Source organism: Gymnoscopelus microlampas, assembly GCF_963454915.1.
Source record: "Gymnoscopelus microlampas genome assembly, chromosome: 12".
Taxonomy (NCBI): Eukaryota; Metazoa; Chordata; class Actinopteri; order Myctophiformes; family Myctophidae; genus Gymnoscopelus; species Gymnoscopelus microlampas.
The window spans coordinates 29508307-29533753 of NC_139949.1; the positions used below are offsets into that span (position 1 = coordinate 29508307).

General features: G+C 42.0%; 1 protein-coding gene across 2 annotated transcripts; it reads right to left on the reverse strand.

Moving 5' to 3' along the window:
* Positions 1-1565: 1565 nt before the first annotated feature.
* ankfy1 (ankyrin repeat and FYVE domain containing 1) lies at positions 1566-23139 on the reverse strand. Of its 2 annotated transcripts, none has more exons than XM_084074761.1 (25): positions 23083-23139; positions 20737-20944; positions 20006-20124; positions 19696-19831; positions 19418-19541; positions 18174-18323; positions 15956-16121; positions 14723-14927; positions 14398-14466; positions 14094-14296; positions 13363-13460; positions 11823-12024; positions 10666-10764; positions 10096-10249; positions 8670-8838; positions 8148-8266; positions 6728-6884; positions 6160-6360; positions 5897-6073; positions 5633-5780; positions 4192-4282; positions 3975-4099; positions 3681-3827; positions 3499-3589; positions 1566-3220 (listed from the first exon to the last, which is right to left on the reverse strand). In XM_084074761.1, the coding sequence occupies exons 1-25, from the start codon at positions 23090-23092 to the stop codon at positions 3088-3090; spliced, it is 3501 nt and encodes a 1166-aa protein (XP_083930887.1). In that variant the 5' UTR covers positions 23093-23139; the 3' UTR covers positions 1566-3087. The 2 variants fall into 2 exon arrangements, with proteins under 2 accessions (XP_083930887.1, XP_083930886.1); XM_084074760.1 differs by having other exon boundaries at positions 3681-3851.
* Positions 23140-25447: the final 2308 nt, after the last annotated feature.

Consider the following 25447-nt stretch of genomic DNA (forward strand, 5'->3'; position numbering starts at 1 on the left):
CAGTCACCCCCCCCCCCCCCCCCTCATCTCTCTCCCCATATCCTTTCAGCGTACTTTCCTATCAATAAAAGGCAGGAAAAGCCCCAAGAAATATATTTTTTTTTTTAAATCTTAAAACCATAACCGACAATTAATTTAACATATAAAGTGTACTGGTCCCCTGACCACTCAGTTTGCTCTTTCTTGCATGTGTCAGTCCATCTGGATGTTTCCCCATCTTCGCCAGGTCCCATGCTAGTCCACATTCCACAGTGCCCGTCTTAGCCTAGTCAGTGTATCTGTCTGCATTCTCTCTGCCCCAAGTAGCACTGCCCTTTCTTGACAATGGTCTGAATGCTGAAGCAGTGCTTTCCCTTCTTTTCCATTTCCCTGCCATTCTGTCCACTTTGCAGGTGGTGGCCCTGTATGACCATAGTGTATGACTGGCTAAGCTTCTATTGGAAGAACTTTAGTTAGTGTTACTGTTCATACAAGTTTTTTTTCAAAACAATGTATATGACCCACACCTATCACCTGTTTTGTTTCAGGGCGGCTAATGGGACAATCCTACAGTGAAAGTGGTCCGCTCTGCTTGGGGTACAGGTGTTACAGGCAGAGGGCCTGAGACTTAAAGGACAACTTTAGTTTTTTACAACCAAGGTTTATGTTTTAGATTGTAATTAAAGTAAATAAAATATGAGTGTTACATTTTTTAAATGTACTGCTTTCTATAGTTTTAGCAATTTTCGCGATCTTTTTTTACAGTGGGCGGGGGCATTCTGTCCGGTTGCTAAATATGTCTTTTTTTACACAATAACCTGTCGTTTTCTTTATTATTATTTACAGTAGCTCTTCTAGCCCCCAATAACTCACATCTGGCCATCAAAGACCACAGGACCTTTTTTATTGTGTAAAAAAGGCATATTTAGCCACCGGACAGAATGCCCCCGCCCACTGTAAAAAATATCGCAAAAATTACCAAAACTGTAGAAACCAGTAAATGAAAAAAAAATAACACTCATCTTTTATTTACTTTAATTACAAGCTAAAATATAAACCTTGGTTGTAAAAAACTAAAGTTGTCCTTTAAAGCCCAACCCCAAGCTGAGAGGGAACACTTCCATCATACAACACAGAATGGTGTGCCAACAGAGGAAGGGTCTGGTGTTCTCGTACAGCCATAGTACTGCATACCGCTACAACACCAGATTATGGACCGTTGCCCCTCCCACCCTATACCTTAATTCCATATACTGCCACAAGTCATATACAAGTGGGTGTCATTTGTAATGTGTGATTCACAATATTCAGTCTAATTTGTTTTGCTTCCAGTGGGGGAGTGAAGAGAGACTGGACGGGAGTCCTTAGAAAGCTCTTCCCTTCTGGCTCCAGCCATTATCAATGTGTCTGTATTGAGGACCCATTGACAGCAAGAACCCCCAACCTGCAGGACCCCTGTCCTGTTGTAGTTTAGTGTGGTGGCTAAATACACCAGGGACTAAAATTACAAGACTGTCAACATGCTCAGGGAAGTGTTTTTTTTTAAAAGGAGGGTGCACAGAGCAGTAGCAGTACATTGAGGGAAAACACTCTTATTTTGATGACCTTTATGTAAAGTTGTCTTCCCTTTCTCTAAAAGGATACACCAGGAAGAGACAGTCTAGTTATCTGAGCATACAGATACAATACAATGTGCATAAAAGATTAAACAATGTGCATAAAAGATTAACAGAGGCAAGATTTAAGTTTGTCACAATGACAAGCACAAACTGCATTAAGTACAAAACAGTTGTAGTGGTCAAAAATATCACACATTTATCTGTACAATTTAACAATACCTAAAGTGGCCCCTCTACCTGGCCATCCACCCTCCTCACATTCTCCTAAATTATCAGAAATGTCATGTAATCTTGATAAAGTGCACCTGTTAGGTTTAGAAATCAAGAAGCATTAAAATGTGACAAGTCAAGAAAACTTGACTAGAGGCAATATCAGTAGGATCAGGTTTGCCAATCCCAACTAAGACCTCATGATAGGCCAGAAATGGAATGTAATCCTTTGGTGACTGATTTGGGGGAAATAATGTGATTATGACAACGGAAAGATATTCAGCTTACAAATCATATAACATGCATAGGCGTAATCATTTTATGCAGCTTCATAATTAATTTGTGTTCTGCACAAAGTTCATATTCCTCTGTTATGGTAAGAAGGCTTTCAGAGGTCAAATTTGATTATTTACTTAAAAAAGATTGATGTGTGTCCTTGGTTGTTTCAACCATTATTCTTATTGAGAAACAAATTTTCACTATTATTTCCAATTCATTTGCTCATAGTCAAATTCATAGTCAAATGCTAATTCTTTTAATTCAAATGAACTAAAAAAAATGAATCTGCAAGAGCAATCAGAACCCATGTTGTCCCTTAAAACCTTAGTTGTCTCTTATTTGATCCAGTCTACACTGACAACTGGAGGCAGAAGAAAAATGGTTATAGTTAGAATGTCACAGGTGTCCCAGTCCAGATATTTGGAGTGGACTGGGACAGCTGGAGGTTTACAATGCTCCTTCATGTATATACATATATCAATTAACAGTGGCATAGTGTTAGTGTGTAGGTCATGAATCTCCAAGGCTCCCAATGGTGAAATATCCATTTGGTTTTGAGTACTACATAGAGAACTGGGTGAACTTCTCTGCATGTTGAATGTGAATGATCCAGTACATGGCTGAAGATGACTGTTAACAGCACTTAGTTTTGAGTGATATCTAGATTTAACCACGACAAGATCACTGAGCCTGTTAAGACAATCTGAATAACATCTCCCCTCCAGTCCAGCCGTCACCCAGCTGGAAAGCTTCTTTTCACAATACTTGGATGAAAAAATGATAATTTTTTTTTCTACATCAAAGCGTCCCTCTAGAACATTTTATATTTTTTTCATAAGACTGGAATAGTATAGAAGTTGTGGTCCATAACTGTCCAGGGATCCCCTGTCAGTATTTCCTGCTACTGATGTCCCTTTCTCCTGTCATGCCCAGCCAGCAGTACCCAGTTTGGGCGTGGCATGGCTAACGTGTGGGGGTGGATGACGGTCAGGCTGCTGCATTAGGATACCCCTCCCAAAGTTAGCACATCAAAGCAGATGTCACACACCCTCACTGGTTTGTTCAGGTCAAACTTGATGATGGGAATCTCCTTTATAGAGCACTTGTGGCACAGCAAGCGCCCACAGTGGCGGCTAGAGAAAGAAATATATATTACATAATTTTAAATACTTTCAACATGGCGTCCCAATTTTGGGCATGTCATTATAGGCCGCCACAAAAAAAGTTCACAAAGCGTTGCAATGCACCGTGTTGTGAGCTTGTTATGTAGATCGCCTGTTTTCGCAGCGTGACGCCATCGTACAACAAAAGTATAAAATAGGACTTAAGTGTTAAGTACAGTAATATCAAATGAAGAGTACATTTCTGAATTAAAAAAAAAAAATTCTACTGCATATATCAAGTTACTAACCAATGATGTTTCCGTGTTGTGACTCCAAACTTAGCAGCACATTCATAGCAGTTGGACCCATCACACCATGGGGGTTCTTTGGACAGCATATCTAAGCAAACAAATAGCACAGAATGAATTATAGCCTTATTTAACCATACAGATATGATTAGGATGAATGTAATAAAAACAAAATGGCTGACCGAGAAGGCGGAAGAGCAACTGTTTGGTTGCCACTTGGTAGTTGAAAATGTTGATGCCCTGATTGTTGTTGACACCCAGGCGAGCCCCAGACCTCACGATGGCACGACACAGGTTAGCGTTTCCCTTCATATAGGCCAGCAGCAGAACTGGAGAAGGTGATAAGAGCACGTCTATTCTAACACGACAGCATCTTGCATCTTTCACTGAGGTCTACTCGTCCACTTTGAATAACAGAATTGAACCAATCTGACATAGTGGGCAGACAGAGGCTGATCCCAAAATGTGAAGTCTACCTGTGTTCCCTTCATTATCTGGTTTGTCCAGGGGATATTCAGACATGCACTCCAAGAACAACTCAAAGATGGCCGCTGCATTCTCTTTCCCATAATGCCCCAGGACGTGCATCGGTGACTGTCCCCTATGAAGACAATAACATTATAATTTGACATGGAACAATGGCTACAGAGGTTTGCATATCATGAGTGACATGACAGTGAAGAGCAACAGTACCGAAGATTGAAGGCCTCAGCGTCAACGTTGGATTCTGTGAGAAGGGCTCGGACATTGTTAAGGCGACCCTGCATCACAGCCAGGTGCAGAGCTGAGAAGAAGAAGAGGAAAAGTAGTGACCATCAGTACACACTGATTATCACAGGACTGAATGAAACCAAATGAGCATTAGTTTTAATGTTAGTCTTAATATTTATAGTTACAAATAAAACTCCTCACAAAACGTTCAGAAAGTTAACTTTGGTCGATCATTTCTCCCCTTCAAAAATACCAATTGGTATTGCATTTTATATCATTGTTATCGTTGATTAGTCACCTTTAAAACGAAGTACAGCTTATAGGGATCAGGCATTCGTGCAATGAGAAACACAGCTAAACGTGTGGGTAGCTGGCAGGTGTGTGCCAGTCACAGGGGTGTGCCTAGCCCCTGAGCATGGGTCCTGCAACGTTATTGAGTTTGCGTATGCTCCAAGCAGCAACACTGCCCCCATGGAAAGATGCCATGTTTGTCCGTTCAGGATAAGGCCTGTGACTGAGTCCAGACCTCAACTCAATTGAACACTTGTGGGATCAGCTTGGGCATGCTGTACGTGCTAGTGTGACCAACAGAACCACGTTGGCTGACTTGCAGTTGCAACAAATCCTGGTTGAGGAATGGGATGCCATCCCACAGCAAAATGTGGCTAGATTGGTGACCAGCATGAGGTGCCAAGCTGTTGTGGCTGAATATGGATCTTCCACACGCTACTGAGGTCCCTGACAGTGTTAAATTAATAAAGTGTAAAAATGGCCAATATGTGTTGTTTTTTCCTTATTACTGTGGGAGAGTGCAATCCTCCAATCCACCAAACAACTCAAAACAAGAGTGAATACCAACAGAAGAATATTGCAGGGGGGTTTGGCAGTTTTTTGGGGGGCGCTACCCACACGTTTAGTGTTGCTCATTCCACGAATGTCCGATCCTTACAACTTGTACCTCTTTTTAAAAGCACATATCACAGTATTTCCGTTTCATAAGAGTAGGCAAGTAAATGTATTTAAAGTGCATAGTCACAGGTTTCTGAATACACTTTACAGAAGATAATAAAACAAAAATGTAACCAACAAATGTATTGTACAATAAAACAGTAAAAACCTTGCACAGTCATAGTAGCTGTTATAAGCTCATAGTTTACATCTAAGAAAGTAAAAATAAATGGTAAGTCTAAAGTTTCAACAGAGCTCTCTGAATGAGGTAGTTTATTCCACAGAAGTGGCACAAGATGGCAAAATTCACTGTCATCTACAGATTGCTTAATTAGCCTGTGATCTGCGGTGGAATATACTGTAGGAGCTGATGAGGTCCGTGAAAACCAGACACTTTGGACTGGTCCTCATCACATCACACTATCACAGTAAAAAAGAAAAAGCTTGAACCAACAGCAGAAGTGATGATTGTTACCGTTATTGCCATTCTCATCTTCAGCGGCAAAGTCAACCCCATTCTCCAACAGTACAGAGCAAATAGTAGCCAAGTCCTGCTGGGCAGCCAAGTGTAGGGCTGTTTGCCTGTGTTTGGTCACTTCGTTCACTTTGGCCCCTGCAAGCAGCTGGAAGTGTACAACATATATAACATGCATAAACAAAAATGTAACCAAAAGTACCATAGTCCCAGTACATGTACTGTAGCAAATACAGTCAGCATGAATAAACCTGCTCTGTTTACCAGATTGCGGACAATGATCTCTGAGCCCGCCTGGACAGCCAGGTGAAGTGGAGTGAGTTTGGCAGAATCCTGCACCCTGGAGTTGACGTTGGCCTGGACGCTGATGAGGAATAGGACACTCTCAATGTCCGAGTTCTGCACTGCAACATGGAGGAAATTACGCCCCTTGTTGTCCACCTGAACACAGATGAAAAGGATCTGAGATCAGTTAGGATTCATACCGAAGGTGTGTGTGTGGTGTGTGTCTGTGTGTGCTACAGTACCTGCTCAGCAGCCCCAGGCTCTCTCTTAAGGATTGCCTCAGCAGCCTTGTTGTTCTTGTGGGTCATGGCGCAGGCAAACGGGGTCATGCCCTGACGGTCACGCATGTTCAGACGTATCTCCGGATGGGAAATAAGCAGCTGGATAATGACACTGTGCTGGTTGCTAATGGCAATGTGGATAGGAGCTCGGCCCTCTGCATCCTGGGGAATGTAACCAGTACAAGATTAGACAAAGAGAAAGAACAAACCTCATTTTGAGGTGGCCAACCAGACCGATCCTGTGGGGAATGGGGATGCTTTCACTAAATATTTACATAACTTGATTTTTGATAAATAATGATCATAAAAGACGTAAAAGCGGTGGTGTTTTTTCCAGCCTTGGAAAGCAGTTGGGTAGATCTCGTCCCTGAAAAGGTTGTCCATCCCTGACTTAACTCGTCAATGATGTGTGATGTGCTACAGCTCATAAACAACATGCTTTGGTGACAGGCTATCTACAGTACAAGGGAAAAAGTACATTCATTGCAATATCAGGAAAACACTAGTCTGTGATCCAACTGAGACGGACCTGTGCGTTGACATTAGCCCCAAACTCCAGAAGGCACTGCACCACATCGTCCAACCCCCAGCTACCCGCCAGATGGAGGGGGGACTGTCCATCCCGAGCTTCTTCATCCCCCTCCCCATTAGGACCTGGCCGCCTGGGGCTATTCACATCACAGCCACTGCACACATGGACAGATGAAGGATAGACGGAACTTTAGACTGGACATACTGACAGCAAGCATATCCTCACCACTGTCAAAGTCAACCAGAGTCAGTCAAAAACGTGTACTGAAATGAAATTAAACACCATCCTATGCCTGGGCCGCAGTGTGGCGGTCCAGGCACCTTAGGCTGCAATGCCAGCCTGACAGCGTGTCGCGGGTACGAGTCCCGATCCCGACGACCTTTGCTGCGTGTCACTCGCCATTACTCTCCCCATTTCCTGTCAGTCTACTTGTCCTATAAATAAAGGCATAAAATCCCCAAAATAAATCTAAAAAACAAAACACCATCCTAGTCAGGGTCCCCACACATTTTTAGCAATGAATTTCCAAAACTTTTCCAAAACTTTTCCAGAATATTTAGCCCAATTTCCAGGCCTATATAACAATCATTCAGCGCAATAATGTGTCTCTTACTCCTATGTACAATGCCCAAAGATAGGCAGTGTAGCAAAATAAATAAATAAAAAACAATAAAAAGTGTTTGGGGGTGGGGCACAGCCGCGAAACCTCGCTCAAATAGAGCCTGCGAGCGAACATAGGAGGGGTGGACGACGTCGTTGCACGGTTCGTTGTCGCTTGCGGTAGGTCAGGACGGTCTCATTCAAAAACATGTATTTTAATGAGATTTCATCGCCCGCTCGCGTTGCGTCACGTCGCATCGCTGGCAGTGCGGATGGGGTGTTACACAGCCTGTTCGGCGAAAAACTACTTATGTTACATATTTCGTGTAATGTTATACATGTTTATGAAAAGGTTTTGTATTAAAAATAATCAATAGCCAAAAACAATGCATAGCCAAATATTTTTCCAGGACCCTTGATAAATTCCAGGACCTTTGATGAAGTTTGATCAATTCCAAACCTTTTCCAGTACTGGATTTTTTTTTTTTTTTTTTCAAAATATTTCCAGGAATTTCATGACCGTGGGGACCCTGTAGTGTATAGTGCATTATTGGATCTGTTGACTGTTCCTGCATGAGGCTTTGTGGCAGTTATTCTTTACTTTTTTAAATAACTGGCTACATTGCCATTATTTGAATTGGTTAAAATCACCTGCTATTGTCAATGCTTGCAGGGAGAAAATGTATGCCATTGGTAGGATATAATATGAGACAGTTTGACAAATTATGTGCACCCACAGAAGGAAGATTATCGGTAATCTTCCTTCTGTAAACTGCCCATCTGCAGCCATATGTGTGCAAGCGCTGTGGTCCCAGACCTGCGGATGAGGAAGCAGGCTGAGGTCTCATTGTTTTCATCTATGGCCCTGTGCAGAAGGCTCTGCAGGCAGCCTGAAGGACCAGGGCCCCAACAAGTGGCATCACAGCCATGGCGCACCTAGCATGGAAAATGAAGGAAAACACATCAAACCAATTTCATACTTGTAGAATAGTGTAAAGTTGAAACGCAGGTATCAGACAGGAAGCAACCAAGAAGGCAGCTGGCACCAACTAAGTCTGTTATCAGTGTAAATGTACAGTAATTTGGCACTGTATCAAAAATATTCAATGATCCTTTTTGTGTTTTGTAGCACAATTAACAGGACCTATACATATTCTAACTGACGGCAACTGGCAGGTAATTTGATAGCAGGTAGATAGCTCATTACCCATGGCTGTCATTTAATAACTGTGGCATGTGGCAAAACACACCACTACGAACAATGCATGTAATACCTAGTAAGAATAAATGACATGTACTTTCAGCTCATGGTTCCATGTTTGGTTTGGGGTTGTCTCACCAGTGTAGAGGCAATGTCTTCCAAGCCATTCTCCAGGGCCAGCCAGAGGGGAGGGTCACCTTTCTCATCCACCACAGACATGTCTGCTCCTCGCGTGCAGATGGCATCCACTACTAGGGGAAGCTGGTTACTGATGGCTAGCTGCAGGGCTGTCTGGCCCTCTTGAGTCCTTGAAAGGGGAGAAAAATGCATTAAACGTTGCAGATTTTTAACCTACATTCCGATGACAATCATCATCGGTTGTACCTTTCCCACCCTGGGCAAGACCTGGGCTGTTGGTTGTCTAGGAAGTGACAACCGGAAGTGGTTGATTTTGGCGGAAGTACCGCCCAAGGAAATGACGTTGATGCTTTACAAATCTGTTTACATTCTCTGTGAATGAAACAAGTGTTGTGATTGGTCGAAAAAGATAGTTTCCGAGGGAAACACGTACGACGGAAGTCCTGCCCTATAGACACTCTCTGCTTTAGGTCGTGACCAGGCTCTTCTCTTCGCAGATGATTGAGGCTGGGAATGAGGCTATACCTTTCCTTAATCTACGCAGGCCTAATACACAGAAGACATGGGGTACTTTTTGCCACACTATTTATATGATATTCTCTTCACATCGGCTCAGGAGTGGCTCTGTGGAGGTAGAGCGTCCGTCTTGGAATCTGAAGGTTCCAGGTTTGATTCCCGGCTCCTCCTGGCTACATGTCGAAGTGCAACACATTGAACCTCTAACTGCTCCTGATGGGTAAGTTGGTACCTTGCATGGTTTCATCTACCTGGTGTGTGAATGTGTGTGTGAATGGGTGAATGTGAAGTACATTGTAAAGCGCTTTGGAGAAAAGCGCTATTCCAGTCCCTTATATAAATGCAGTCCACATCAGAACAATTAAATGGAATTTAGGTTTAAATTCAGAAAAGATTCCCTTTAAGTACACACACTTTCTGGTTCAGAATGAATAGAATACTTTTCTTCAATACAGATTTTATGAGTATTCTCAACTTGATAATGAGATACAGCTATGCCAGAAATGAACCTGCAGCTGAGAAACCCTCCATACAATGACACATTTTCCGTGTAAAAGCGTCCACACTACACCCATCATGAAATTGTCCAAAGGGTGTCTAAAAGGCATGTGGTCACCAAAGTCAGTAAGCATGGAAAGTTGATATATTTTTGCCTGAGGGTGGCACTAGAGTGTGGGTCATGGGGTGTTCATGTTTTTCCAGAGACCATGAATGCACTCATGGTAATCTGCCCATTAGATGTTCTTGTTCAGATAAATGTGTCTGCAAGTGGAAAGTTCGGCGTAAGGGTGGTGCTAGGGGAAAGGCCATTAGTGGTGGACGGACCAACAGACCAACATTACAAACATTGCCATAAACACAAGCCACTTTTCTATCCACTGAAGCATAACATGGCAGTGACTGATCTTACCGAACGTTGATGTCAGCCTGATGCTCCAATAGAAACAGGGCACTCTTGCTGTCTTGTCTTTGGATGGCCATGTGTAACAGGGTTTGGCCATTTGACATGGTGTCATTGATGGAAGCCCCTGAGCCCAACAGCTGAGCGGCTATGGTGTGCATACCTGACAGGGACATTTTATTTATTCAATAACACATAATCACAATCAAACACTTTCAAAACAAGTGTCATTCAAGAAGAGAAGTATTGGCACTCCATTAACCACATGACGCCTAACAAAAATGTCAGATCTACAAGCTCATAACACACCCCGTTGCAATGCTTTGCGAGCTGCTTTTAGATCAGTTATTTTCAGTGAAGATATTTAGTGAAGAGGGTAGCGGGTCTAGTACAGACCCCTGGGGGAGTCCAGTCAATAAAGTATATACAATATTAAGCTAATACTTAGTTATAACGTTCAACAGTAGAAAGGATATAATTCACTAAATTCCTCTCCTAACCGATGTTATTCATAAGTAAGTAAGTAAGTAAGACCACAATCATGTGAATGACCACAGGTCTAACTGTTGTTTACTGTACCTGTCCAGAGGGCCAATCCCAGTACTGTCTGGTCCATGGAGTCTTTGAGGCTGAAATCTGGGATGATTTGAAAGTTGTTCGTGGCATGAAGTGCATTGGCTGGAACAGGACCGTGAAGGAAAGAAATACAATAAGTGCTTCCACATTGGACTGTTATGCACTTGCCAAGTGCAATTTCTATAAGAATAACATCTCATATGTATTGACCAGTTAGAAATATATTAATATTGCACAGGCCTTTCACATGACATGTCCCATTACAGCATATACAGTACACATTCAATACTGTTTACACAGCTCACACACACTCCTTTTTGACTGGGATACCTGTATCACAAGTCCTATATATACACTTCGGAATGTCGGCATTTCGACTGTTTGATGATTGGTTAGATCTGTTTGATGATTGGTTCGAATGGTTGAAGGAAAGCCTTCTTTTCCCATCGTCCGCTATCGCTTCCCATTCCCATGCTATGTTCCCATGCTCTGGAGGTTCCGCGTTCCGGATCTCCGACGCTGTAAGCGAGCTATTCTGGTCACAGTGGTCCTCAGAGCATACACAGGCGGCTTCGTCCCAGAGCGCAAAATTATAATAGCGTTTTTTATCATTTCAATAAATAAGCATAAACGAACTGCTTCACATGAACAATGTTGGTGTAATTAAGAGATTCGATAGGGGATATATTTCTATATACACAGATTTAAAAAATAAACAAAATTGAGGTGAGGTTACTTCCTCATTTTTCTGGTCTGTTTGATGCGAGAGAGGCGAACTCAGAGCAGAGCTCATAATGTCACTGATAACTTTGTCCCACTGTCTACTGCAAATGCCAAACAATGCCCTGTTTTCAGACTGGTATCCCAGTCACAATGACATTACTTATGTCATTTGTTCTTGTTACTTATGCTTACTTACTTATGCTTTTATATATACTAGACCAGCGCCTCGGGGCCATGCAAGTCTGGAACTTTTCTTTTTTTTCTCCATACCTTACTCTTATATTTTAAACTATATCATTTGTATTCTTCTCTGTACACCAGTTCAAATTTCTTGTTAACATACTTTACCAATAAACATATTCTGATTCCAATTTGACTAATTAAATCCGGCATTCCATATGCCATATTGCTATAGTATTTAAAACCTCTGTGCTGACCTTTCTGCTCCAGGATGACAGAGACCACATCTGAATGGTTGTGAGAGATGGCCATGTGGAGGGGGCTCTGCAACGCCACGCCATGAGTATCTTCAGACAAGGCCTTCTGGGTCTGAAGATTGGGGTTGGCCCCCTGCTGGAGGAGTTCAGCAGTCAGACTTGCCAGGCCACTGCGACATGCTGTATGGAGAGGGGTCTCGCCCTGTATCATAGTGAGGGAAAAAGCATAAATAAACATTGTGATTTCATAGCCAGTGATATGTAGTTCAAGGACTAAATCAGTGGTCTTGCATGTTAAGCTCATTGACTATGGCTCACTGTATACTTGACATTACAGCCGACCATTTTCCAAAGCATACCGTGGGTTGTTAGATTTTTGAAGAAGCCATTCATTACAGTATGTATGAAAGTCAACAGACAGGGTCTGAATTTCATTTTTCAAAATGGGGGAGAAAAAAATAGAGGGCGGAGAAAAAGTAACCATTTAAGAGAAAACAGCAGAAATAGCAGATCTACTAGCAACGGCAAATCTGCTATTTTCGCCAACGTATAATGACATTCCCAAAATAGGGACTACAGGTTGAAAGTGGCAAAAGAATGTATGGATGGAAATAAGAATGTGTCTATAACATGTATCACGTGTGCATTGAGATGCACTTAGCACCAATCTAAAAGTCTGATGAATCTGCAAAAAAACGTTCAGAAGTGATGGAAATATAACTGAAATTTTAGCTTAAATGCGAACACTAAGGGGTGGCAATTGCAATTGCCAGGTCAGGTAGGTTATTGTGGGCCAGCAATGGAATTAAGTCATGACAATAGACATAATGTGTACCGATTTGCATGATATTTGGACAAAATGTGTAGGAGTACTATTAAAAAATGATTTGGAAATATCGTCCTCCTGATGGCACTATAATAGGCCAATGTGAAAGGGGTGGCATTTCTTCCTCTGCCTTTCACAGCAATCGGACGCTGCGTTGCATGATTTGAGGCATTTTGTTCAAGACGAGCCACTCCTGCAAACTTTAGATGCCAATCTTAGCCAATCAGGATGGAATATGAAAAGTCGGACAGATCCATCTTGATCACATGACTATAGAGATAATATTTACAGATTTGCGTGATGTTTGGACAAAATCTGTAGGAGTAATATGCAAAAATTGGCCTCCTGGTGGTGCTATAAAAAGGCTGAAAATGCAGGGCATAGGTTTTTCCTTGGCCTCTAGGGAGCGTGGGTAAGAAGTTTAACGCAAATCGGTACAGTTATAAGTAAAAACGTGAATCAGCCAGCTATAGCGCAACCATGAGGCCGATTTGAAAAAAGTAGGATGGCATTTCTTCCATGGCCCAGTGGGAATGTGCGTGCAAAGTTTCACGACAATTGAACGCTGCGTTCATGATTTGAGGCATTTTGTTCAAAACGGACCACTCCTGCAAACTTTGGAAGGCAATCTTAGCCAATCAGGATGGAATATGAAAAATCAGGCTTGTGTTTAATCGTTTTTTTACAGAGAAACATGTGACTTCCAGCACTCACCCATTTGTTGACATGGTTGACCTTTGCCCCGTGAGTAGCTAAGAAGAGGGAGGCCGCCTCATTGCCTGCCACCGCTGCTCTCTGCAGGAGGCAGTTTCCTAGCGGGGGAGAGGAGGAAGAATCAAAGAGGAGAGGAGTGAACATGTGAGCTGCTATTAAATGGATGCAACAATATGAGCGTCTTTAACCCATTAAGACCGGGAACGCATCAGTCTAATTTTTTGATTTCTTTGGCTATTCAAAAATAGCAGATATACAAGCTTGTAGCGCGGCACTAGAGCTTGTAGATGTGCTATTTTTTTGAAAAATCATGAAAATGTGTGCAAATCTTTGAATACATGTTTTTTTAAAAGCCAACATTTCTAACTCAAATCTTTGCTTCTGGGGATTCTACAAATGTCTTCTAATAGTAAAACATTTATTTTATTTTTTTCATTATGTTGCTATAATATCAGTGGTTCTCAAACCTTTTTCATGTCAAGGACCACCCAAAATGTTGTTCCAGGGACCCCCCAGAAGCAAAGATTTGAGTTAAAAATGTTTGTTTTAAAAAATACATACATACACATTCAAAGATTTGCACAAATTTTCATGATTTTTCAAAGAAATAGCAGATCTACAAGCTCATAGCTATGAGCTTGTATATCTGCTATTTTTGAATAGACAAAGTATAAAATAATGGTTAAAGTGGTTACACAGATGTGTTCCCTGTTTAAAAGGGTTTACAGTACCTGTGGTCGTGTCAGGCGCATCTGGGTTGCTGCCCCTCTGGATGAGCTGAGCTGCGAAGCTGTTCTCATCGAACGAGGTGCCATTCTCCACTGGCGCCTCATCCTCAAACGGATTTACAGAGTTGTCTGCGGAGACTGTGATGTACTGCAGGGCCAGCCACAGGGCCGTGCTCCCCTCGTGGTCCTTAAGCTCTAGGTCAAGCCTTAACAGGAGTGCAAGATAACGATTGGGTTATACCAGATCAAATGATTGTGTTTTGAGTTGTGAAGGCCTTGGGAAATTGTTTTCTCAAACATGACTCACTGCTTGCACTGTAGGAGTTGGCTGAACACGGGCTCGTTCCCTGATGCCACAGCTTCGTGCAAAGGGGTTCTTCAAATGAGGAAAGAGAATAGCGTGATATTACAATACAATACTGGCAGCAATGTTAGATGTGCTCTCTAATGCTTCAAACTGGTTGCTTAAAATATTTTTTATCTTTAAGGCTTAGTTTGAAGGCTCGAATAAGACTGGTACAAATGAAACCAAACAAACTAACAGACAAACAATGAAAAACTAATCCTAAAACTAGTCCCACTCTCGTAATTCAAATGGGCATAGAGATGGTTTACGCTGTGTGTGAGCCCACCTGCCCTTGCTGTTCTGACTGTTGGGATTGGCTCCAGTCTTGAGCAGGGCCTCTGCAATTTGGGCCATCCCACTCATGACCTCCACGGAGTGTTTTTTGGGGCTGAAGGAGCAGACCAGATGGAGGGGGGTCTCTACTGCCCCCACCGTGGCTGCATTCACCTGGGCAGAGTGGCGGATCAGGAAGGTAGAGGCAAACTCGTCACCTGGACGGGGCGGGAGAACAATATGCACATCAGACTCTCACTCAAAACGTTTAAGGTTCCCATCAGGTTGTATGAAATATTTGCAAAGTGAACACTTCATATTTTGCATATATGTTACAGTATGCTTGGAAAACCAGTCAAGATTGAAAAAGGAGTGTTCGCTTTCTTCGAGTTCACCTCCCGCGCTCCCCCACGGCAGGGCGGGGTCGCCCCGTCAAAAAAAGAAATGACGTCTCGGACATACCGTGACTACGGGGGACAATGATTTACGATTCTGTGCCTATCGGGACATAACTCAAGACGGTGCTGAAACGGCTGAAGGTGACTTCGCAACGCTCGGCACGGCGACTCGCTCGCCTAAGCTCGCTCGGCAGTGCCTCTCGTGGCTCAAGTCACCTTCAGACGGCGCGCCTCCGTCGGTGAAAACAAGTGCACCTTTTTCAATCTGACTGGTTTTCCAATCATGAGCTGTAGCATACATATTATATTTTTTAAGGTGCTTTAAAAACAGTGTTCTGCTCCAACAGCAAACAACATGCCGTCAGTGTGGACACTTGTGAGCTGTTGAATTGCATTGCTGCCACCTTCTGTTTTTTAAGTTGTATATAATGTTTTAGGGTTTTTTGGCTATCAACTATAGTTCTTTGAAAGAAAATCAGAAGAATATTGGTACCGGCAAGTCAGACTTATAAAAAAGAAAAACTGAATCAGAATCAGCCAAGAATATTCTAAACGGTGCATTTCTACATTATAAGCAAACATTCGGCAGCATAACAGCAGATCTACAAGCTGTAGATGTGCTATTTTCAACAAAGAGACATGGTGTAGAGAGGGGAAAAAGAGGGTATCAATTGCAAACCCCTGAGGGACCCCAATCAACGAAGTATATAGGGTTTAAGTGGTCAAGTAAGCCATTCCAAAACCTCCAGTCTGGGGAATTATCATAGTTATTTTCTATACTTTCACCCTCAAACATTTAAGACTCGTGCAGAACACTGTAAGGGAATAACCCCCCCCCCCCCCCATACCTCGTTGGATGGCTTTATGCAGGAGGCTCCATCCACTCTGGTCTACCATATCCACATCTGCTTTGTTGTTCACCAGTGTGGTAGCAATGCTCTCCAGTTTGCGAGAGAGGGCTAAGTCTAATGCCAGGTCCCCGTTGTTGTCTAGTTCATTCAGCCTGTCCGGCAACTGAAATAAATCAAAAGAGAATGCGATTCAAGAAACTCATCGACAGCTGAATTTGACTTAAACCAGTGGTTTGGTTTGCGAGATTAGCTTTGGACACACACACACACAATATCAGTTGTTTAATATTACTATTTTGAAATTACTTAAAATGTATAGTTGCTAGTTGACAAAAGTACATTGTTAATGTCTAGCATTCAAAACTGACTATATTTATAATGCTCTGGAACCATTTCTACAGTAAAATATGAAATAACATTTATATTGATGATGTAAGTATTATCGTTTTTGTTTAAATGGAGCTTGGTTGAGTTTGCCAGGGTGGAATTCCCCCGCTCCTGACATCACAGCCTTGAGTATGGGAAAGACGGATTTATCTGTTGAAATGTCCACATCCCACTGTGTGTAACATCAATTTTGGTAATCTTGCTCCCTTGTCTTTTGGAGCTGTGATTTCCAGAACTAGAAGTTCAGGCCGCTATGCGGCCCTCACACATATACTGTATGGGCAAATGCCCATACAGTATATGGGCATGACGATATAACCATTCAGAGTGGTGGGCAATATGGCAAAAATATATCACGATTTTCTTTCAGACAGAATCACGATCCACGATCTTATCACAATGTATTTTTCATGTTGTTTTTTAGGATTATGATTATTTTATCATCATTATTAATAAAAAATATATGATGATTCATTATATGTATATGATTATTAACATTATAAGATATATATAAATAAATACATACACACACACACATATTAATATATATACACACACACACACACACACACACACACACACATTAATCTATCTATCTATCTAGTGACATTCAGTGTAGGCTGATGTGGATGGCCGTGTTGGAAAATATTTGCGAGTGAATAGGCTATTGTAACTTTAGGACTACTGCTGATCAACTATTTTGAGCAGACTGATGAAACTAACATTTTCAACGGTTGCATTTACCATACAAACGCATCTTGACTCTTTCCAGCACTTAGGCTACTTGCTTTCTCAAATACTGTTAGGCTGTGCTACGCTCTGTGTCTGCTGGTCTGTTGTTGCACTGTTAATGGGGGGGATTTCGCCGTTTCCCCCGAGGGTCGCGCTTAAACAGTACTAACGTCGATTGACGTTCTAACATTGTTGTTGCAAATGTTGAAAATAAGCTTAGTTTGCACCGTGTCGGTTTTTCAATATCCAAACCAGTTCCATAGACCGATGTCGAATTACCGTATTTAGGGAACAACTCCTGTGTGTCTGTCTGTCCAGTGAGTGCTTACTGCTTGGCACTGCAAAGAGCAGAATCAGATTACTAAAAGGGGACGGGACCGGAGGAAGTATGCATGAGCAAAAAGAACAACGTGTCACAACGCGTTGTTACCTTGTAGATCTGTTCTTTTTGGCGAATGACACCGCCATACTACAGAAGTATAAATTAAGGTATAGAACGGCAACTCATAGAATGTGCACTCGCTGTATCTCTATCTAAATTGTGACGCATGTCGCGTCAGACCACTTCCGGCGCTAGGGCGACCTAGTGGCCAAAATTGTTTCGCAATAATGGATTTTCATACAAACTAACTGTACATCGTGTAAGTACATTAACGCTGAGGAAAGCAGCTCTGGCTATAGCCAGACCACGATGCAATATTTGTGCAAAGTGTGGAGTCCGTTGGAGAACGCGTGTTCTGCGAGACCCTCTCCGAATTCCATGGGTGTCGGCCTCAATTCTGGTAGACAGATTCAGTTCAAAACACGCCAAAACAAATGCAGGGTCCTACCGTCCTAGCGCTGAGGTTATTTTGTAAAGCAACAACAACACTGGCAGAAATGGCAAGTTTTAAAAATAAAATACATTTCTGGTCCACTTCCTAAACAATGTTTAGAGAAGTTGTCAAAAACACACATGTGTGGAATGGTTATTGTGAAAAAATATACCAGTGAAAGATTATTATCAAAATGACCTTTTGTTTAATTGAAAAGGTTACACAGTATGACTTTAAAATTGTCTGTTGCCCTGTCTTTAACGGCTAGGGAGTGACCTGACCTGTGAATCCATCTCAATGAGGTAAAGAAAAACTACATCCTCCCTCTCCACTTTGATGGCTTTGTGGAGTGGATACTCCGTTTTAGACTTAATCATCTTGAAGAGGAGCTGGGCACTCATGGTCTCAAAGTCTTCTTTTCTCAGGTCATCCTGGTAGGAAAGATGGGAGGAAAATAATATCAACTTACAGTACGGTAGAAAAAACACTTTATTTTGAAACCAGTGCCGGAAACCTAAAGATTCCAGGTACCCCCCCCCCCCAAAAAAATGACTTCACTGTGAGAAACCAGATGCACTAGTGCAGTGGTTCTCAAAGTGGAGTCCAGGGACCCCCAGGGGTAATTAAGGGGGTTACAGCGGGTACCCAGCAAAACTTAATTGAGGTTACGGTATTTGTGTCAAAATCGTGAATTCTGAAAAAAATTTAATTATCTTTTTTTAAACACAAAACTTCCCTTGTGGGGTTCCCTGGCACAAACTATTTTCAGAGGGGGTCCCCGGACAAATTCATTTCCTTGACTGAAACCACTGCACTAGTGCATACAGTATGTAACGGGTGCAGTAATTAACATCTGAGTCCAACATAAAATGCTGTATTTTCTCGCATTTCTTGGGCAAACTGTAACCTTTTTCTACCGTATATTGCAGTTTAGACTGCTCCTGAGAATAACTATTACAAGACTAATTGAATAGATTACTGAAAGTAGTTAAGTATTTCAGTCTACATAGTGAAAAGTGATAATATGAGCTTCAGTCATTAAACATCTTAAAGTACAATGAAACACCATAGGTGGTGTGAGAAGGCAATGTCAGATTTTTCTGTCTCCTAGTCAAAAACGTAACCTATGACCATCCTATGGCTCTGGCCAAACCAGATTTATAATATAGTAAGATGAGACGAGATACTTCAAAAATGTACATCACTCACATCGTCAACAGTTGTGAAAGTGAGGGCAGACACACAACTAATTAAAACAGCAAGTTCAAAATTTCACCTCAAGCCTTGTATACAAAAGAACATCCTGGAGGTACTACATAGATAGACTGTCTAATATAGCAAACTCAGAGGATGATGATGCATTACTTTCACTTCACTGTCCAGAAACTCATCCTCATAATCATAGGAAAAAATGACACAGTGTCTATTAATCACCCTTTCTTGCATGAGCACACGTACATAGTACACACACACTTTCTCTGTCTATAAGTTGCCCAATGTGGCCCAGTAAAGAAAACTGCCTCACCCAGTGACTAGCTATGATTTCCCCACAGTAGTTCATCAGTGTGGTGGCATCGAGCTCCTCAGCCGTTTGATAGAAGCGAATACAGTTCCTAACATTAACGGACGACATCACACCCTTCTCGCACCTGCCCCAAAAAGGAGAGACAATTACATTTTTGCACCAACCAATTACTTGTAAAATCAATCTATAAAATACGGCATGGTACTATAATAACACTATTACTGCTGTAGAGACCGTAAACTATACTTCTCAGTAGAAGGTAGAAGCCAACTACTTACCTCTCTCTGAGCAGCTGTAGTTGGAAGCGGTTGGCCAGCTTCATCAAGTCAATAAGAAAGGCATCGTCCCCACTAAGCTCCAAGTCGTCAGTGTATGCCCAGTGCAACATCGCTACGGCAACATCTGGCTTGGCATCTGGACAACCATCGCATCGGGTGATAAAAGTTCAAAGGAGAGTGCTCAGCTATTGTCATGCTAGAATTCTAACCAACAATGAATTACATGTGGATTAAACACTGGCCTGTAACGTTGTTACTGTCAGATGTTTTGGGCTACTTAACACAATGCTGTAACAGCAGGACTGCTCACCTGTTAGGTCCAGTTCTGAGGTGGTGGCCAGGTTGGCCAGACTCCAGACATCACTGCGAGCAGCCAACACAAATTTATGGGCACTGAACTCCTCCCCTGCAACTTTTACCTTCAGATCACTGCAAAAGAGTGGCCACAACATCACTGCAACCAAATAATGTTAGGTTTGCCATATTAGGCATTTTTGAATTACTGGAAAATGATGTACAACATTTTATAGTGTAATATGTAACACAGTAATAATATTAAGTATTTAGCTTTGGCTAAAATGACTTAACCACATCTTAAAATGGTTGGCTTATGTGATGACACTCCCCACTACAAGTGGGGAGTGTCATCACATAAGCCAACCATTTTAAGATGTTAGATTTATGTAGTGAAGAAAAACCTTCTACACAGTAGACAAGCTGCCACTTGTCTAATAAATGCTGTTTTGTTTGGGAGGGATACTGTGCTGTAGGACAGGGTACAGTTGCACATATTACCTGTGTCACAACGTAAGTGTAAACAATGCGTAGGCCTGTTGTGAAAAACGAGTAGTGGCGCGTCGCACTGAGATTATAATGTAGGCCTTTTGTCTCATGTCAAATACAAGTGGTTCTAATCTGGACCCACGACAATTTCTGTAAAAGTTACATGAAAATGTCACATGAATGAACGCTGCCTCACGTTTCACGTTTGAACTGAAAAATTGGGTACCATTTGGCTACCATCATGATCACCTCCCTCACCTGTACTGTTCCTGCTGATAGAGGTCGGCCACGATGTTCAGCAGGCGGCTGATGAAGGTGTCTCCAACAACAGGGTTGGAGGAACCCTGGCTGGGGGATTGAGCGGCCAGTACCGCACAGCGTCTTTCTGTGTCGGCCAGCTTCTGCTGCATCTTCACATACTCCTGCCTAAGCAGGGCCAGGTGCTTCTGAAGCTTGGCCACCTCCTCTGTCCCAGGTTATGGCACAGGAGCACAGTGAAAGGATGAGACAGAGGACACAGTGAGAAGAAACCAGGTTAGCTGAGAACTATTTCTGTTGCTGCACTTATTTAGGTCTGTTTTTGCAGCAAGGCTAATACATCAATGTAGACTTATATTATTTATAGCCAATGCAGTGATACAATTTTATAAGTCAATACCTGCTTTGGGATGATGTATATTTTACCTTACGATATCACTCCTAGCTAAGATTATTTGTTTAATATGTCTGTAACTTATCTATAAATAGATGGCTAAATTGTAGAGCAACAGTGATGGATGAGAAGTGGTTGTGAGCTAGATTTGCACCTACAATTTCATTGTACTATTTGCCAATACCAGCTTAGCCACCAAGACATTTTGTCTATTCTATTACATGACCGCTCTGCACAACACTTTGTCGGGTCACTTCAGTTGTCCAGTAACTTTAATTTCTCTGCATGATCCTATGCCAGAACTATGTTCAAAAGCACATTTTGTCTATATCTTAAAATATTGTCTGAAACAGAATCCAATGAGGTTGGTCGTTTTTGATTAATTTCATTTGCATAAATAACTTCATTTCCGTTATATTTTCTGGAGAGCGGAGGGTTACAAGTGTGATACGTGTTTAAGCTTGGATTGCATAGAATTTCACTGGGGCCCACTTCCTTCCATTTCAACCAGAGAAGTTTTACTGTGGGCTGAATGCTGAGGAGGCACATTATTTCGCCTTCCCTCGTAAACTGTTACTGGCATCATTACTGGTCATGAGGCGCAGAGGGGGAGTTTCTCAACACCACCTGACCACCCCAACACAGGAAGGGATCTGTGCTGCACCAAGAGCTTAGGGACAAAATTATTAGCAAAAGTACCAGAAGAACTTCGACCGAACACTACTTTGCACATTGCTGTTGCAGAACAGTATTTACAACATGCCTATATATAATGCAAAGTTGTATTTGTTTAATTTGGGGAAGACAATTCCAAGTCTTGGTACTTAAGGAAACTCCACCCCAAAATGTCACGTTACTCATTCATGACATGTACTAGGCAGTTGAAATCAACACGTCCAAAGATTTTTTTTATTTTTTTTTGGCAGCAAACAGATCTCTCTGATGTTTAACACATAATGGTCTATTCCCATTGTAAATCGCTCTTGGTTGGCCTATTGCTTTAGTGCATATTTTCATCTGAACAGGCACACAGCGTGCCTTGTGACCCTAGCATTAACAGCACTCTAGAGCTGTGGAGATGACTCCTGACACGGAGTGACACCTGTCCAGTGGAGACTCTGACCTCTAATATTAATCAAATGGATGAAAGAAGTGTAACACAGCACACGGTTATTAGGTTATATTGACAGTCATAACCGCAGGACAGTACTGTAGCTAGAATGAGTGAGCTTCAAAGCAGTAAGTCAACGTTAACAGGCGCATAACATTGATATTTCACTACCTGGTCAAATCATCACTAACAGTAAATGTCATTTTGTACAAGTTAAAGTAGTCGTCCACATTACCAAGCTTAACTAATACCCATCCCCACAGTCGAACCCACCACCCATGACTTGCTTGACTACCTCCTCCGAATAGTAAATAAAATGAATACCAAAACGCTCGCCCCAAAACACAGTCGCTCGGGGCAAATCCGACGGTATTCACCTGGTATTACTAAACGTAACATCAGTAAACTATGCCTAAAAAACCTAACCTTTCCTAAACGTAACCTCAGTAAAACGGCACCAAAACCTAACTTTATTCCTAAATTTAACCTCAGTAAAATTAAGCCTAACCCTAAACTTAATTCTAACCTTATCCTCGGCCAGTAAAACATATACAAGAACCACAGGGCGATTAAATAAAATGGGGGCGAGCGTGTTTTGGGGCGAGTCTTCCGATTACCAATAAAATTGCGCTAGCAGCAACATCTACGGTACGCTAGCTATCAAGATCAGTATGCCAAGAGAAGAGTGACAATTAAGGGGCTTCTTTCCCAGTGAAGCCATGCATGATTTGACGCTTTAGGAAAAACAGACGTCAATATCTGCAGTTCAATACGCATAACACGAAGGAAGGGAGTATACCATTTGTAAAAAAAAAAAAGAGAAAGAAATTCTATCTCATACCTTCCGCCATGTTGCTCAGTGCTGCTACTCGGCTCTGTCCGTGGCTTCGTCGCTCTGTATCGCGATATGACGATAGAACTGCCCATCTGGTCCATCGTCAGTGTCGCCAGATTCTGCGAGAGAAATAAGCAACCAGGTCTATGAAAACAAGCCCTAAAGAAGCGGCTCTGAAAATAGCCGACCTACTAGCTCACAACCAAATAAAAAAATAATCTTGAAAAAAGGGGTAATTTATGATTGTTTTTAAAAAACATTTTAACAACATATCAACTTGTGAGATGAGGGGGGGGGGCGGGGTCTGTGGACAAGTACATATTAATTTGGGGGTCCTTGACATGAAAACGTCTAAGAACCACTGATTTAAACAACACTAGGGAACAATATTAACAAAAATAAATAAATAAGCAACTTCGAAACGGTAACCGGTCAGGTGGGCACCAAAACCATCTGGCCACTAGGGATAACTGGGCACCAAAACCATTTGGGCACTAGGGATAACTGGGGACCAAAACCATCTGGGCACTATGTAAATGTGGGCATTAGGGACAACTCACAACTGGGCACCAAAACCATCTGGGTACTAGGGACATGTGGGCACCTAGTGCCCAGTTCAGATGCCCATGCAGGTGCTCAGACGTCCAGGTGCCCAGTCATCCCAAAAAGATGGTGCCCAGATGTCCCTAGTGCCCACCTGACTTGTATTCTTAGAACCAAGCCCAAAAAAACGCAACCCGCAACTACCAATATTTACAAGCGACTTTACAGAAAAACAAGCCCAACATCGCTTATAATAAGCGGACATGGCAACCCTGTCCGTTGTCCATGTACACTAGTAGACGGCCTGAACATTGTGCACCCTATGATGTGAATAGGTTCTCAATTGTAGCAGCCAGGCTCTGCATTTGCAGGTACCAAGTAAAGTGTATTATTTTGTAAAAAAAAAAAAAAAAGGAAGAAAGAAAGAAAGAAAAAACGCGTATTAAAAACAAAATCATATACATAATGAATGATGCAGAAGAGTGTGGGCAGTGGGCACTTGCCACTTGACTGGGCACTCTTTCCGGAAAACTGGGCTCTTCCCATATCCCAGTGCCCACTTCATTTGAGTGTTTTAGTGCCCAGTCATCTCAAGTGCCCGCTCTGATTTAATGCCCAGGCAGTTTACCTGGGTCCACTTTACATAATAGAACTAGCCCTGGTCCAGAGCGTTAGTGAGTTCTCACTATTAAACGCTCTGGACCAGGGCTTAGAACATGCTTAAACATTCGTCAATTAGGTCTGATATTTCTACAATTGCAATCATTTTGGGGCATAAACAAGTTGAAGAATCAATTTAAGTCTGATAATGTTGTACTGTGCATGTTCACATGCATGTATACTTTACATTACTTAAGACCATTTTTCAAATATTTAATTATTTAACATTTTGGACAAAATAGATAGCCCAGATGTCCCTAGTGCCCACCTATCCTGTATCCCCTTTCTATCCTCATGCATCCTTCTCCCATTTTTCACCGTTTGCATGCCTGATCTAGGCCTGTGCCTGACACAGAAACATATAAACCTAGAATAGAAACCTAGAAACCTATAATAGCCTCCTATGGAAAAGATCCCAAAATAGAATATGGATTTATTATTTTTATTAGACTATTGCAAGCCTATACAGTAGGTGATGCTCTGCAAACCACCTGGTAATGTTGCTCATATAAGCCTAGTCTAGTACTGTGCTACTCCTCATGTTCAAATGATGTGAAGGTAAACCTCTTTAGAGCATACTGTACTTGCCTGTATACTGCCCCCCTGTGGGTTAAGTTCAGGATAGCAAGCATTTTCAGGTTGCTTATGATAGCATGCATATAATTTATATTTATACTGTATATATCCTATTAATTGCCTAGAGCCAGGGCTCTTCAACGTTTTTCAGGCCAAGGATACCTTAGCTGAGAGAGAGATGAAGCAGGGACCCCCACTACATATTGTATAAAATTGTGTTGCAGAATAAACTTTTTCATAGGTTTCATAGATAGCTTCATAGACTTGTTTGACAGCACTATGTTGGATTCGTGTTAACGTGTATTTTCAGACATTTAACCACTTAAACCGTAAATACTTAGTAAACTTGACCTTTCACTCTTAGTCTGCTCTTTTTCCCCTCTACACCAAACCTCTTTGCTGTGAATAGCCAATAGATCTCTTTTTTTACAGCAGTGTCTAACATTTGAAATGGCCATAATCTTGGTGACCATTGCTCTAATATAGGACTTAATTTGAGCGGCCTGAATCTAGTAGCCTACTATTAAAAAAACAAGGTGGTGCAGTGCAAGTGATATGTTCTGAGATGTGGGAGTAAACACTTTTCATGGCC